A 15,027-nucleotide genomic window follows, 5' to 3' on the forward strand; every position below is an offset into this window, starting at 1 on the left:
TGACGATACATTGATGTGTAAAGACACGAAACGATTGGTCTGTGCAAGAAACTGAACACCACCTATCTCTCAGATGTACCATTGACACTCTATCTACAATCTCAATTAGGAGTGTCAATGGTCCACTTGAGAGATAGGTGGCGGTAATGCACTTATAAGTCTGAGGTAAAAAAAACTATATAAATACTGTTCAGTTTCATGCACAGACCAATCGTTTCGTGTCTTTACACATCAATGTATCGTCACGAGCCGCAGGGTTTAATTTGGTTTTGTTTGTGTATGGTTTTTTTACTCTCAAAGCCGTGATTCCCATCCACTTACATTATATGACTGACAGACTGCAACTGTTTGAGTTAAAATTCTTCGCTTGTGTTCTACTGAAGAAACAAAGTCACCTACATCTTGGATGCCCTGGGGGTAAGCAGATAAACATCACATTCTCATTTTTTGGTGAACTATCCCTTTAAGTTCTATGAGCGCGAGATCACTTCTCTTTCAGTGCGAAAACTTCTTTATCTCATTTTCATAAATGCTATAGTATTTTACTTTTCCTCTCCATCGGCGAATGATGATTCTGAGAGAAACGCGCTGATGTCTGTTAGCTAAAGCAATGAACGCTAGTTTCATGCATCTAATTATCAGATAAACCTCACGCTCTTATTTCAAGGTTGTTGTTAATGCTGTGGTTATTTTAACAGTTTTCTTCATTCATTCGGTTCAACGACATTGTTAAAACACATTTATCATTCAATGGAACTGTGCGTATGCTTTAGACACTTACATTTCTGCTCCGTCCATGCCATAAATGCACAGCCTTCGACTGCTCTGGTAATGTCGTCGTCGGTATGACCGAGAGCCATTGAAAAACTACAGAAAAGCAAAACTACTTCACTTTAGCATTACTAGCCACAAGTACTAAGGAGAGATCTATATATATATATATATATATATACAAAAAATTTTTTTGAGGGGGGGGTTATATAAATGTATACTTTTACTTAAGGATGCTTTAAATTGATCAAAAGTGATGATAAATACATTTATAATGTTATTCTATTTCAGATAAATATTGTTCTTCTGAACTTTCTATTCATCAAAGAAACCTGAAAAAAGTATTCTGCTGTTTTCAACATCATTATGTTTTTTTGAGCAGCAAATCAGAATATTAGAATGATTTCTGAAGGATATATATATATATATATATATATACAAAAAATTTTTTTGAGGGGGGGGTTATATAAATGTATACTTTTACTTAAGGATGCTTTAAATTGATCAAAAGTGATGATAAATACATTTATAATGTTATTCTATTTCAGATAAATATTGTTCTTCTGAACTTTCTATTCATCAAAGAAACCTGAAAAAAGTATTCTGCTGTTTTCAACATCATTATGTTTTTTTGAGCAGCAAATCAGAATATTAGAATGATTTCTGAAGGATCATGTGACACTGAAGACTAATTATGTAAATTAATTATGCTAAAGTAATTATGCTAAAAATTCATCTTTGATCACAGAAATAAAGTACATTTTAAAATATATTCAAATATAAACCAGTTATTTTAAATAGTAAAAATATTGTAATTGCAATTGTACGGTTTTTGCTGTACTTTGTATCAAATAAATGCAGGCTTGGTGAGCAGAAGAGACTTCTTTAAAAAACATAAATCTTTCTGTTCAAAAACATTAGTCAGGTGTCACCTTGCTCTTGTTTAAGAAGGTCAAGGGAATGCTGTGAGCTGGTGGTGTGTTCATACAGTGATGCAGTGCATGTTGTCCTCAGGAAGCAGCGCAGGTGATCTCACACAATCTGCTCTGAGAGGAGATCTGGAGGCCCAGCAGCAGCAGCTGGAGGAGCTGAAGGTAGGATGTGTGGTGAAGATGTTCTGGGTGTCTGTATCTGTTGTGGCTCACTGTGTGTGTTGTGTGTGTGTGTGTCTCAGATCCAGTTCAGCGAGCTGACAGCCGAGCGTTACCGGCTGCAGGATCAGCTGAAGTTGATGAGTGAGCAGTAGCAGCGGACCTCCAGCTCTTATCAGCTCAGTCTGAATAATCGTGTCCTTCTGTTCATTCCAACAGACAGATTGAAGCTCTGACACTGACGTGCTTTCCACAGGACACTATAGATTTTCCATTTCCGTCACCATCTTCTAGTCTGCAGTCTTGTTAACCAAACACAATTATAGCTGCACCCAGCGGCTCCTGATAAATTGTGCACAACAGAAGTGAGAGGAAATGCTTCTGAGTTTCCAGCTCAGGGCAAACACATCACACAATTTTATTCATTAGAGCAGCTCATACGGCTTCTGTGGCTCATGTGTTGTTGTTATTTTTTCAAATTGTCTCTCTTGTGTTGGTTTTGATTGCAGGCTGATCTTGCAACGACACTGTCTGAGTTTGAGAGTTATAAGGTGCGAGTCCACAATGTGCTCAAGCAGCAGAAACACAAGAGCTCAACCCAGAGCGACGGTGACGCTTTCAGGCAGGAGAAATTTTTGCTTAGGGAATATAGTATATATAAATATAGTCTTAAGCCTTATTCAGACGGGACTAGTTTTTGAAACTACGTTTGAATTTTGATTCTTTATCACCTGACGTAACCGTTTTTATTTCAGTAATTAATGTGTGTTTTATCAGAATTCAGTAGAAGGAAAGGTTACACTTTATTTTAAGTTGTCCTTGTTACAGTGTAATTATACCTTTTTAAGTACTGAGTAATATTAATTAACTGCATGTACTTCCTCTATGGTTGGGGTTAGAATTAGGGTTTGGTTTAGTGTTACTTGCATGTAATTATGCATAATGTATTGTTACTATAATATTAAGTACATGTAACGTGTAACAAGGACACCTTAAAATAAAGTGTTACCAAAGGAAATTTCCAGCCATCAGAGGTTTCATTAGGTCTCAAGGAAATATTAAGATGGATAACACTGACATAATAATGAACTAATTAACTACTGCCATGTTTCCAGACTTAGTTAAACACATACAAAGAGAAAAGTAGAGGACCTAACACTGAGCCCTGTTGCACACCATACTTAAATCGACTGAAATTACATTTCTTAGTTTAAATACAGCGAGAATGGATGGATAAGTGCATAATTAATGCAGTCTCTGTACTATGATGGGTCCTCAATCCTGTTTATCACAAATACCATAGTTCAGTGAGTATGAACTACAACGAAGACAGCATATCAATTTACGATGGTGATTAAACTGATTGCAACCAACCATGCCTTCAACGATTTAATCTTTATTTGTAATGAACAATCTTAACTGCAAACCAAAGGGTATGTGTTTGTTTTGCGAACATGAAGAACACACAAGCTCTAGTGCGCACTCTGTGTAAATAAATAAAGATATAACACAAAGGCAGATTTCTACAGCAGCGCTCTTCATTCAACTCATTTACAAAACGCTGATTTTGTATTCCTCAATAGTCTTCTGTAACCTGCAGTAGTAGTCTGTAACAACTCTCCCACTTTAAATCTCCATTTTAAGTCAAATAAATGTGTGTAGAAAAAGGCAGTTTCTTGTTAGTAAATGTTAAATTCAAATACACGTATTTTGCCAAATATTACATAACGTTAATGTTTCCCTGTGAATGTTGTAATTACTGTGTTTTGTCATGTTTTCTCCCATGATTCCACCCATCAAATCTAGCCCTTCAGCAGAGCTGATATCAAACACGCCCCTTTAACTCAAACCGCTCCTGATAAGAGTGAAATCTGTGAAAGTGTGAGGTTGTAGCTCGCTCTGGATGAGAGTGCAAGCGTCTGTGCTGGCGTGTGTCGTTGATGATGTGTTTATCTGTCATAAACGTTATCAACGCTGTGAAAAACAGTAGCATTTAACACTAGTAAACACTGTAGAACAAGTAGGTTACAGAATGAAACGAAATATACAAAAACTAGCCATGAAGAAGTCTATGCCATGTCATTCAGTATAGTTAAATTTTCACAAATCATGCTATAAACTTTCATAAGATTACTAGACAAAGTTATTGTAGTTATGTATTGTTGCAATAAACAACTGATAAAATTATCCACCCTTAAATATAGTAAAGTATTAAATTTTGATGCAATAAATGGGGTATGATTTAAAAATAATCATTCCTCCAAAAGAGAGAAAACATCTTTCACAAACATCTACATGTCTGTCTCCTTTAAAGTGTTTATAGTGTATACAATGAGTTGTATTTGTAGGGGTTATAACACAATTCTTTAACACCAACTTTAACAACCACTCACAGTTCTGGCCCGGAACAACCTTTTCTACAGTGGAAATGCCTGTCTCTTTAACACCGAACGCACGCAGATCTAAAAAATACTGTACATGTGTGTTTCCTTTCTCATCTGTTAACGTTCACGTAAGACAAAAACGGCTGTGTTTATGATGATATACTGATGTAGTTTTCTGCATATTGGTCGACAAATATGAAAAGTCAGTTTCGGCCCGGAACAACCTTTTCTACAGTGGAAATGCACGGAACGGTTCGAGAACGGAGACAGATTGAGATCGTTGTTCTCTGTTCCCTGTGATCGCGCTCGCGCTTCAGATGTGTGCGCTGCATGCAAACAAGGTGCAAGTTCTTTCCGTTCCTGCACTTAAATAGTTTTAAATCACATTAAAATGCACACGCAGGAATCGTTAAGCAGAATCGAAATGCACGCGTCTTATCCATAGACTGTAAAAAAAAAACATGGACGTAGTGTCCGTGACGTCACTCGTAGGTTTCAGAAGAGCATTTCTGAAGCCTAAAGTGGGCGGAGCCGACCGCCGCCATCTTGGATAATCGAAAATGGGCAAAAAGGCGAGACATGGGTGAAGCTGAGGTGCCTGGCTGCTGAAACCACGCCTGTCTATCCGCTTGTTAAGTCTGACGTCACGTGTCACAGCTTCCGTGTCCAAACGCTCTATCAGATACCACGAGAAAAACAACAAAAGGTGCTAATATACACTCACAATGTGATATAATACTACCAAAAAAAAAAGTATAATCCTAACCTTTAACTCCATACCGAAATCCCAGATAGCCAGACAATGAAAATATAAATATAAATAAATATACAAATGATTTGTGTTTGGGACGCCGTGAGCATGGAGACTGTAGTGTACACCGTAAGTTTGAAAACGTTAGCGTAAATGTTTAATATGTATAAACAGTGCTCATAAACGGCTGCTGAGGTAGTATTCTCAAGTGAAGGGAGTGCTTCACTTGAGCGGAAACAGCGCTTCTTACATCACTACTAAACAAGCGGATAGTGACAACAGTGCTGCCATGCAAAGACAAAACACCATAACTTCGTTTTTGGTTGAAATGAGTTATTGATCATTTTGGGACATATATGACCTCCTTTATCATGCGACATATATGACCTTGGTTGCCCAGGAGAAACCAAGGCAGAACACAGTATCATCAGTTACCACTCTTTGACTTTGTTTTAGACCACTCAAATTAAGTTACGGTGCTCTGCATTTGTTTAGCCGTTCGTCAATATTACTGCGCCAGCCTGGAGTTATACAGTATTCTGCCTTTGTTTTACTGTACATTAAAGTCTGCTGCGTTTAAATTACGGTGTAACTTGTGTACTTTCATATATGATCGGCATTTCTTTAGACAAACAAATTAGATAGATTGCGATCTAACAAACTGCTCCATATAACAAGGCACTGTAAACAAGAAACGACTTGGCAACAATAATTCATGGTAAATAATCTTTAAAGTTTTTTTTATTATAATTTTTTTTATAATGCAGATGCGAGCTGTCAGTCTAGGGCTGCCCACTTCTATGCCCACTTCTATGGATAAGACGCGTGCATTTCGATTCTGCTTAACAATTCCTGCGTTCGCATTTTAATGTGATTTAAAACTATTTAAGTGCAGCAACGGAAACTTTTTGCACGTATGAGTCGTCGAATGCCATGACAGCGTATCACATAAAATCAGTAACTATTTGCAATTAAATCCGTTTCCTACCTTTTCTTGTAACTCGATAAAAAAAACATGGCAATGAACGTCATCGGAGATGTTTAATTCACAATCATTCTGAGCATTATTCCTGCTGGCGTTCACATCAATCCACAAGTCGTTCTTATAGGGCAGTGGTTCCCAATCCTGGTCCTGGAGAACCCCCAACACTGTCTTTGGTGTCTTTCTTTTCTGACACTCACATTTGAGGTCTTGGAGTCTTCACTAATGAGCTGATGAGTTGAATCAGGTGTGTTTGAATAGGGAGACATCTAAAATGTGCAGTGTTGGGGGTTCTCCAGGACCAGGATTGGGAACCACTGTTATAGGGTAAGCTATTTTCATTCAGTTCGATGTAAAAACAATAGGCTAAGTATGTCTTGCATCCTTCAATGTTAGCGAACATTGCAAATAAATTGGTTGCAAAATGGTATCCACTCACGTTTAACTTTTTGTCTGGTTGTTACAGTCAGAAAAAAAATTCAATTACATTACTATATGTTATAGCCTAGCCAATGATCACTAGATTTTATATAGATGTTACTATAATTATTCTGTAAATGGTGATCAGCACCCAAATATTGTATATAATGTGTAAGTTACTGCCTTTTGCCTTGGCGTGACATCTCACTTTTTGCAGACAGTGCAAAGGCAGAGTACCTACAATAACTTCAAAAAAGTGGTAAAAATCAATTGCCAGATTTCCAGTGTCCTAACCATAATTAATTTTTCTGGACAAATACAAATCTTTAAAGCCATTTTTCTAAGTTTCACAGTCTAGCGAGTTTCACACTCTGGAGCAGAGCGGCAGTCCACCTGTCACTCCAGTGGCCATGCCCTTAATTATGCAGAACTTAAAGGCTTAATATCATTTAAACGGAATGAAACCCCCCTCACAGTTGTCATGAAGGGCAAAATTAGCTATATAGACCAAAACAACTTTTTGTACCAGGCTGTAAACATATATTTTTTCTGCTGTAAAATTGGGCATTTTAACATGGCAGGTCTATGGGACTGACTCCCTTTTGGAGCCAGCCTCTAGCGGTCAGTCGATGAATTGCAGTTTTAGTCACTTCCATGTTGGTTTCAAGCGAGAGACCGAGAGGTTGCCGCCTGGTCTTAGCGAATACCCGGTTCTTGGAAATTTGGAACCGCACGCAGTCGTACACATTCTTCAAACACTGCCAAGCTGCAGGATGGCCAGACAGAGAAATTACAAAATTAGATATTATATGATATGATATGATATGATATGATATATATATTTATTGAGCAAATAATAACACTGGTTTTATTAGTTACACACTTTCCATCTACATGACTATGTAAGACATGACTACTGGTATTAATCAACATGCTGGACTGATATTTTTCTGATATTACATAGATTTTTTTTATTTTTATATTGCTTAGGCTGAAATATATTTAAATGAAGTTTATCTTTTCAAAATTTCTTTTCAAAACCCTAACTCTAACTCTTCATAGAAATATTGAATTTGTGGCATTCTTCGTTGTATTTCTAATAAGCCTCTCTAGTTGAAACATCAGCATTGACATTAACAAATGCCAAATTAACTGTCTGACAAGCAGCGTTTTACCACTGTTTTACTCAACACCTGCTCCTCTGATGTTCCTCTTCCACAGGCTCCATGTCATTCTCACAGACATACACTTTTTACAGATCTCGCATGAGCTTTGAGTTTAAGAGAAGGTGTATGTGTCTCCACAAGTCAACATCAGTTATAGACAGTGGTATATACTGGTCTACACACCTTTCTGTGCATGTCTGTCTGACAAAACATTTCATGCAATTCCTTCACTTTGCCTTAAAATAATTGAAAACGTTTATACGAGAATCTCCACTCTTGTTTTGATTTTGGGTTACTTTATTCATTACTTTTAATTGATTAAAATTTCACTCAGGATCCATATTTTCACTAAGTGATGTTTTATTAACAAATTTTGGGAGGAGTACACGCAGATAATCAACACTGCCAATTCACTATCAGTAATTACATCATCTATCCAACCACCACGAGAGAGAACCACTATAAATAATCATAGCAGCCTTAACTTCATTCTCTCTAGTCTTTCAGCATTGGCACATCCAATCACAATCATATGTCAGAGATGACAACTCCTTCTCCAGTCGCCGTCCAGAGCACCAGCACTCTGCAGGACACCACAACCGAGGCCACGGCTGCACAACGGGGCCGCCGGCCTTCCAACTCTAGCGCAAGGCTGCCTCCGTTAATGGTGCAGGCCCGGACGCCCGCCATTTCCCCTCTCTTCCCCCCTTTTTGTTCAGCATTCGCTCCCGGTGCCGACCCAAGCGTGAGGATGCCTCCGCAAGTGGTTCCGGGGGCTACTTTTCCTCCTCCCCTCTCGCATGCTTGCTCTTCCTTTTCTCTATCTTCTGCCATGCCCCTACCCATCCCTCCGAACGCTCTCACCTTGGAACCACCCCCCGTAGCCAGCAGCATCAGGACACAAATTTTGTCAGGTGCGGATGTAAACGTTTTTCCCTTTTGTTGCCAATTTCACCTTCGTCTGCAGATCGCCATGTGGCAAATTCTCTGTCACCCTAAATAACACAGCACACAATGCATCACGTATCTTATAATTTGCCGAATTCACAATCGATTTCACCCGTTACACAGAACTCATTTGCGTAGTTTTTCCACACAGGAGACGCAAGCTCAGCGACTATCTCACGTGATCATACGGAGGCTCTCACTTTTACACTTACCACAAATTAGTTTCTGCTAAATGCACCATCCGAGTGGCCCAATGGAACCAGTATCCTTACTGGGGGGCTTTGGACACTGACCTACATAATAGAGTATTTTTAGTCTGCCGTAACATCTCGTGCGTGGTCTGCCAATCCATGGCCCATTCCACCATAGTTTGCCCTTTCATCAACCCGTCCATCCCTCCTTGCCCCGAACCATCCCAGCCCAAAACCACCAACTACGTCCCGTGCCACCCAAACACCCCAACCAACCCATTACCCCCCACTTCCACCTATCGCCACCCCTCCTCTTCCTCCAACAGCCAGGTCTGTGCCAGCTTTAATGCTGGCAGATGCACAAGGCAACGCTGCCGGTTTATGCACATGTGCAGTTTTTGTGGCGGCACCCACGCCTGCTTGATATGCCCCGTGCAAAAAGCTGCAAATAAAAATTCTAAACAATACTTATCGACTCCTGTAAATGTTTCTCGATTGTCTTCCAAATTGTTTCATCACCCTGACTCTCATTTTACTGATTATGTACTGTCTGGTCTCTCACACGGCTTTAACCCAGGTGTCAAAAATCTCCCTTCCCAAAGCCTTATCTGCCCCAATCTCCAGTCCTCTCTCGCCGAACCCGAAACAGTCGATCTTCTAATTAAAAAAGAAACCAACGCAAACCTTTATGATCGGCCCCTTTTCCGTTTCTCACTTAAATTTTTTCTGTGTTAGCCACATCGGCGTAGCTACCAGGAAATTCTCAGGTAAAAAACACCTCATAATCGATCCCTCATCCCTGCATAATTCCCTGTTCCCAAGTGTTTACAGCCTCATTCCGCTCGAAGAATTTTCTCTCCACTATCATGACATTGACCAAGCCATTACCCTGATCAAAGATACGGGTCACGGCGCTTGGCTGGCCAAAGTCGACATCACCTCTGCTTTTAAAGTGATGCCCTCGTTCACACAGATTTTTGGCATTTATTTGGCATCCGCTGGCATAATACATTTTACTTTTCCGTCCGCATCACTTTCGGCTGCAGAAGCAGCCCTAAAATTTTCAACATGTTGTCAGAGGCAATCTGCTGGATCCTCTCCAACAATTACACAATACCTTACCTGATCCATCTCTTAGATGATTTCTTAATCATCTCGCCTCCCGACTCCATCCCAGCCACACATCTTTCGACAACCCAAAAGGTTTTTGCAGAGCTTGGGATTCCTCTCGCCCAAGCACCTCCATCGAATTTTTAGGTATCAACTTAGATTCACAAAAATTCCAGGCTTCTCTGCCCAAAGAAAAAATTGGGTGAACAGGATGATTCTGGTTGCTTCCACCCTCTTAGACAACCCAAGCTGTTCCAAACGTGAGCTGCTATCCATTTAAATTTCTCAAAGCGCATTAATCCACAGGGCCACCCTTTTATCTCACTTCTCCTCTCTCTTGCGTCCTCCGCCCATGCACTAGAGGATTGAATATCACTAACTGACTCGTGCTGCAACGAGCTCAGCTTATGGATATCCTTTCTTAAACAATAGAACGGCCTATCTTTCTTTTACAACATCTTTATTTCTTCTCCCATCGATATCCAATTATTTACTGACGCCGCCCCCTCCGTCGGTTTCGGAGGATTTTACAAAGGCTGCTGGTTTGCATCTACGTCCCCCCCCCAGCTGTTAGATTTACCACAGCCACTAACGTCCTCAGCTCTATTCGAGCTATATCCTTTAGTCATCATAGCCCTTCTGTGGGGTAAAGAGTGGTCTGCCACCAGCATCATAATTCACTGCGTCAACGAGGCTACCGTGCACTGCATTAACAAAAAAAAGCCGTTCCCATTCAAATGCCTTTGTTAAGATGCCTGATTTGGATCTCGACTTGCAACCAATTCATTATAACTGCAAAGCACATTCCCGGGTCCAAAAACCAAATAGCTGACTCTTTAGATAGATGGCGCCATCTAAGATACTAAGATGGCGCCGCAGACGGCAGCCGCAGTGTTTGGCTCTCCAGTGCTCGCCCAAGCACCTCCATCGAATTTTTAGGTATCAACTTAGATTCACAAAAATTCCAGGCTTCTCTGCCCAAAGAAAAAATTGGGTGAACAGGATGATTCTGGTTGCTTCCACCCTCTTAGACAACCCAAGCTGTTCCAAACGTGAGCTGCTATCCATTTAAATTTCTCAAAGCGCATTAATCCACAGGGCCACCCTTTTATCTCACTTCTCCTCTCTCTTGCGTCCTCCGCCCATGCACTAGAGGATCGAATATCACTAACTGACTCGTGCTGCAACGAGCTCAGCTTATGGATATCCTTTCTTAAACAATAGAACGGCCTATCTTTCTTTTACAACATCTTTATTTCTTCTCCCATCGATATCCAATTATTTACTGACGCCGCCCCCTCCGTCGGTTTCGGAGGATTTTACAAAGGCTGCTGGTTTGCATCTACGTCCCCCCCCCAGCTGTTAGATTTACCACAGCCACTAACGTCCTCAGCTCTATTCGAGCTATATCCTTTAGTCATCATAGCCCTTCTGTGGGGTAAAGAGTGGTCTGCCACCAGCATCATAATTCACTGCGTCAACGAGGCTACCGTGCACTGCATTAACAAAAAAAAGCCGTTCCCATTCAAATGCCTTTGTTAAGATGCCTGATTTGGATCTCGACTTGCAACCAATTCATTATAACTGCAAAGCACATTCCCGGGTCCAAAAACCAAATAGCTGACTCTTTCGTTTTGCCTTCCAGAAGTTTAGACTGTTGGCACCAGAGGCAGAACCACTCCCAACCCCAGTACCTCCTTATTCAGAGCTGATATTCCAGTAAACCATCCACTGAAACCTCTCCTCAAAGCCTCCCTCAATTCTATCCTGCAAGCCGTCTCCCCCAGGACCGGACCCTCCACTCTTATCTAACAGCATGGAAATGCTTTAAAGCATTTCACTCTGCATACAACCTGCTGTTCCCCGATTTTTTCTTACTCGCCATCACTTCGTTCATCTCTCACCTCAACATCAACAAAAACCTCCAGATCAGCTCCATTAAAGGATATCTAAGTGGAATCCAATTTTTCCACAAACTCATATACGGTTCACCCTCACCTCAAATAGTCAATTCAGACCTCCCTACTCATCAAAGGCATCCAAAGAGCTCAACCCACCCGCCCAGACACCAGGCAACCTATAACCTTAGAAATACTGACAAAATGTATTTCCACCCTCCGCAGAGGTTACCATTTCATCCACACCCCCCACACGCTTGACGCCATGTTCATCCTGGCTTTTTTCGGTTTTCTCAGATGCTCTGAGCTTGCTATCACATCCAGCTTCAACCCAAACATCCACCCCACTATTTCCAATCTAGCGGTGCTGGATGATGAAACTATCTCTTACTACATAAGGCAAAGTAAGACAGACCAGAAAAAGAAAGGCAACTTCATTTACATTTTCAAACTCCAATCACCCATACTCCCATTTCATGCCTTCCTAGCCTTCCATCAGCTCAGGAAATCACAGACCAAACTCCCATCTGACCCTCTTTTCACAGGCGACTCCAACCGCCCCGTCACTTGTTTCTGGTTTCAAAAGCACCTCACATCTGTTTTTCAGCCATTCATTCCGAATAGGAGCTGCAACCACAGCGGCCCAAAAAGGCTTTTCCCGCAGGAGCCTTATCTGTATTTCCCCACTGCCACAGCAGTGTCTGCTCCCGCAGGAGCCTTATCTGCATTTCCCCACTGCCATAGCAGTGTCTGCAGGAGCTTTTATCTCCCTTTCCCACTGCCACAGCAGTGTCTGCTCCCGCAGGAGCCTTTATCCCTCTTTCCCACTACCGCAGCAGTGTCTACTCCCGGAGGAGCCTTATCTGTATTTCCCCCCTGCCGCAGCAGTGTCTGCTCCCGCAGGAGCCTTTATCCCTCTTTCCCACTACCGCAGCAGTGTCTACTCCCGGAGGAGCCTTATCTGTATTTCCCCCCTGCCGCAGCAGTGTCTGCTCCCGCAGGAGCCTTTATCCCTCTTTCCCACTACCGCAGCAGTGTCTACTCCCGGAGGAGCCTTATCTGTATTTCCCCCCTGCCGCAGCAGTGTCTGCTCCCGCAGGAGCCTTTATCCCTCTTTCCCACTACCGCAGCAGTGTCTACTCCCGGAGGAGCCTTATCTGTATTTCCCCCCTGCCGCAGCAGTGTCTGCTCCCGCAGGAGCCTTTATCCCTCTTTCCCACTACCGCAGCAGTGTCTACTCCCGGAGGAGCCTTATCTGTATTTCCCCCCTGCCGCAGCAGTGTCTGCTCCCGCAGGAGCCTTTATCCCTCTTTCCCACTACCGCAGCAGTGTCTACTCCCGGAGGAGCCTTATCTGTATTTCCCCCCTGCCGCAGCAGTGTCTGCTCCCGCAGGAGCCTTTATCCCTCTTTCCCACTACCGCAGCAGTGTCTACTCCCGGAGGAGCCTTATCTGTATTTCCCCCCTGCCGCAGCAGTGTCTGCTCCCGCAGGAGCCTTTATCCCTCTTTCCCACTACCGCAGCAGTGTCTACTCCCGGAGGAGCCTTATCTGTATTTCCCCCCTGCCGCAGCAGTGTCTGCTCCCGCAGGAGCCTTTATCCCTCTTTCCCACTACCGCAGCAGTGTCTACTCCCGGAGGAGCCTTATCTGTATTTCCCCCCTGCCGCAGCAGTGTCTGCTCCCGCAGGAGCCTTTATCCCTCTTTCCCACTACCGCAGCAGTGTCTACTCCCGGAGGAGCCTTATCTGTATTTCCCCCCTGCCGCAGCAGTGTCTGCTCCCGCAGGAGCCTTTATCCCTCTTTCCCACTACCGCAGCAGTGTCTACTCCCGGAGGAGCCTTATCTGTATTTCCCCCCTGCCGCAGCAGTGTCTGCTCCCGCAGGAGCCTTATCTGTATTTCCCCGCTGCCGCAGCAGTGACTGCTCCCACAGGAGCCTTTATCTCTCTTTTCCACTGCCTCAGCAGTGTCTGCTCCCGCAGAAGCCTTATCTGTATTTCCCCACTGCCACCGCAGTGTCTGCTCCCGCAGGAGCCTTATCTGTATTTCCCCCCTGCCGCAGCAGTGTCTACTCCCGCAGGAGCCTTATCTGTATTTCCCCCCTGCCGCAGCAGTGTCTACTCCCGCAGGAGCCTTATCTGTATTTCCCCCCTGCCGCAGCAGTGTCTACTCCCGCAGGAGCCTTATCTGTATTTCCCCGCTGCCGCAGCAGTGACTGCTCCCACAGGAGCCTTTATCTCTCTTTTCCACTGGCGCAGCAGTGTCTGCTCCCGCAGGAGCCTTATATGTATTTCCACACTGCCACAGCAGTGTCTGCTCCCGCAGGAGTCTTATATGTATTTCCCCACTGCCACAGCAGTGTCTGCTCCCGCAGGAGCCTTTATCTCTCTTTCCCATTGCCGCAGCAGTGTCTGCTCCCGCAGAAGCCTTATCTGTATTTCCCCACTGCTGCAGCAGTACCCTCTGCAAGGTTTGGGGGGATTTCAAGCCCCACTCTGGCTGCTGTCCTGCACTAATCGCATCTTTGGGGGGGGGCGCTCTGTGTTCGGGCAAATACCGAGCTCGGAGCCCTCTCCCCGGACAGCATGCCAAATACGCATACTATTCTTCTTGCTTTATTATCTGCAAGGCGAACTCGTGAAAGTATATTTTTAACATACTTTTTACACCACTGGTTATATTTAGCTTTTCCTGTGCTAAAATAAGAAGAAACGTGATCTTTACAATCCAGTTCCTTGAACGAATGAATGACACTTATTTTGTACACTGTAAAAAAGCAGTTTTGACGTTACAAAGGTTTTCCTGGTATTGCTGCAGTGACTGTGATTGTGTTTTCAGTGTGCTGCGTGCCTGAGATGTCCCGTCTCCTCGCCCTTATTTAGGACTGGATTCCCACCATTACACACACACAGTAAAGCTCATATCTGCAGCTCACAAACCTTTCTCAAATCATGGCTCATTCTCAGTGTATGAGAAATGACAGCAGACTCGGCTGTTGATGGCTGTTGAAGTTTGTCTTGTAGAAGGCTTCTGGTTCTGTTGTTGATGACAGAGAGCTGCAGATATTTTTACAGTGACAAAATTAGATGCCCCAGGCCATACATTTTCAGGACAGGGCAAGAGCAGTATGAATGTGATTCAAACACAATCTGCTCTCTACTACAGACATTTACTGAGAGACAGAGTGCTTGTTAACATTAAAATAATATTAATGTTTCAGATTCAAAGTAATAACATGTCTATATATTGTTACAGAACACAAACTTTGTCAAAGAATTGCAAGCATATATATATATATATATATATATATATATAT

General features: G+C 42.7%; 1 protein-coding gene across 1 annotated transcript in view; it reads left to right on the forward strand.

The window, feature by feature from the left end:
* The first annotated feature begins 1,763 nt into the window (after window positions 1-1,763).
* The window catches only part of LOC107558464 (LIM domain-containing protein 1-like), a 23,088-nt gene continuing 9,824 nt past the window's right edge, over window positions 1,764-15,027 (forward strand). The window contains exons 1-3 of the mRNA XM_016242127.1: window positions 1,764-1,865; window positions 2,372-2,484; window positions 12,010-12,116. Of these exons, the coding sequence (XP_016097613.1) occupies window positions 1,764-1,865; window positions 2,372-2,484; window positions 12,010-12,116 (322 nt within the window). The remainder of the gene's footprint in view (window positions 1,866-2,371; window positions 2,485-12,009; window positions 12,117-15,027) is intronic.

This window comes from Sinocyclocheilus grahami, unplaced genomic scaffold (genome assembly GCF_001515645.1).
Source record: "Sinocyclocheilus grahami isolate Dianchi unplaced genomic scaffold, SAMN03320097.WGS_v1.1 scaffold646.1, whole genome shotgun sequence".
NCBI lineage: Eukaryota > Metazoa > Chordata > Actinopteri > Cypriniformes > Cyprinidae > Sinocyclocheilus > Sinocyclocheilus grahami.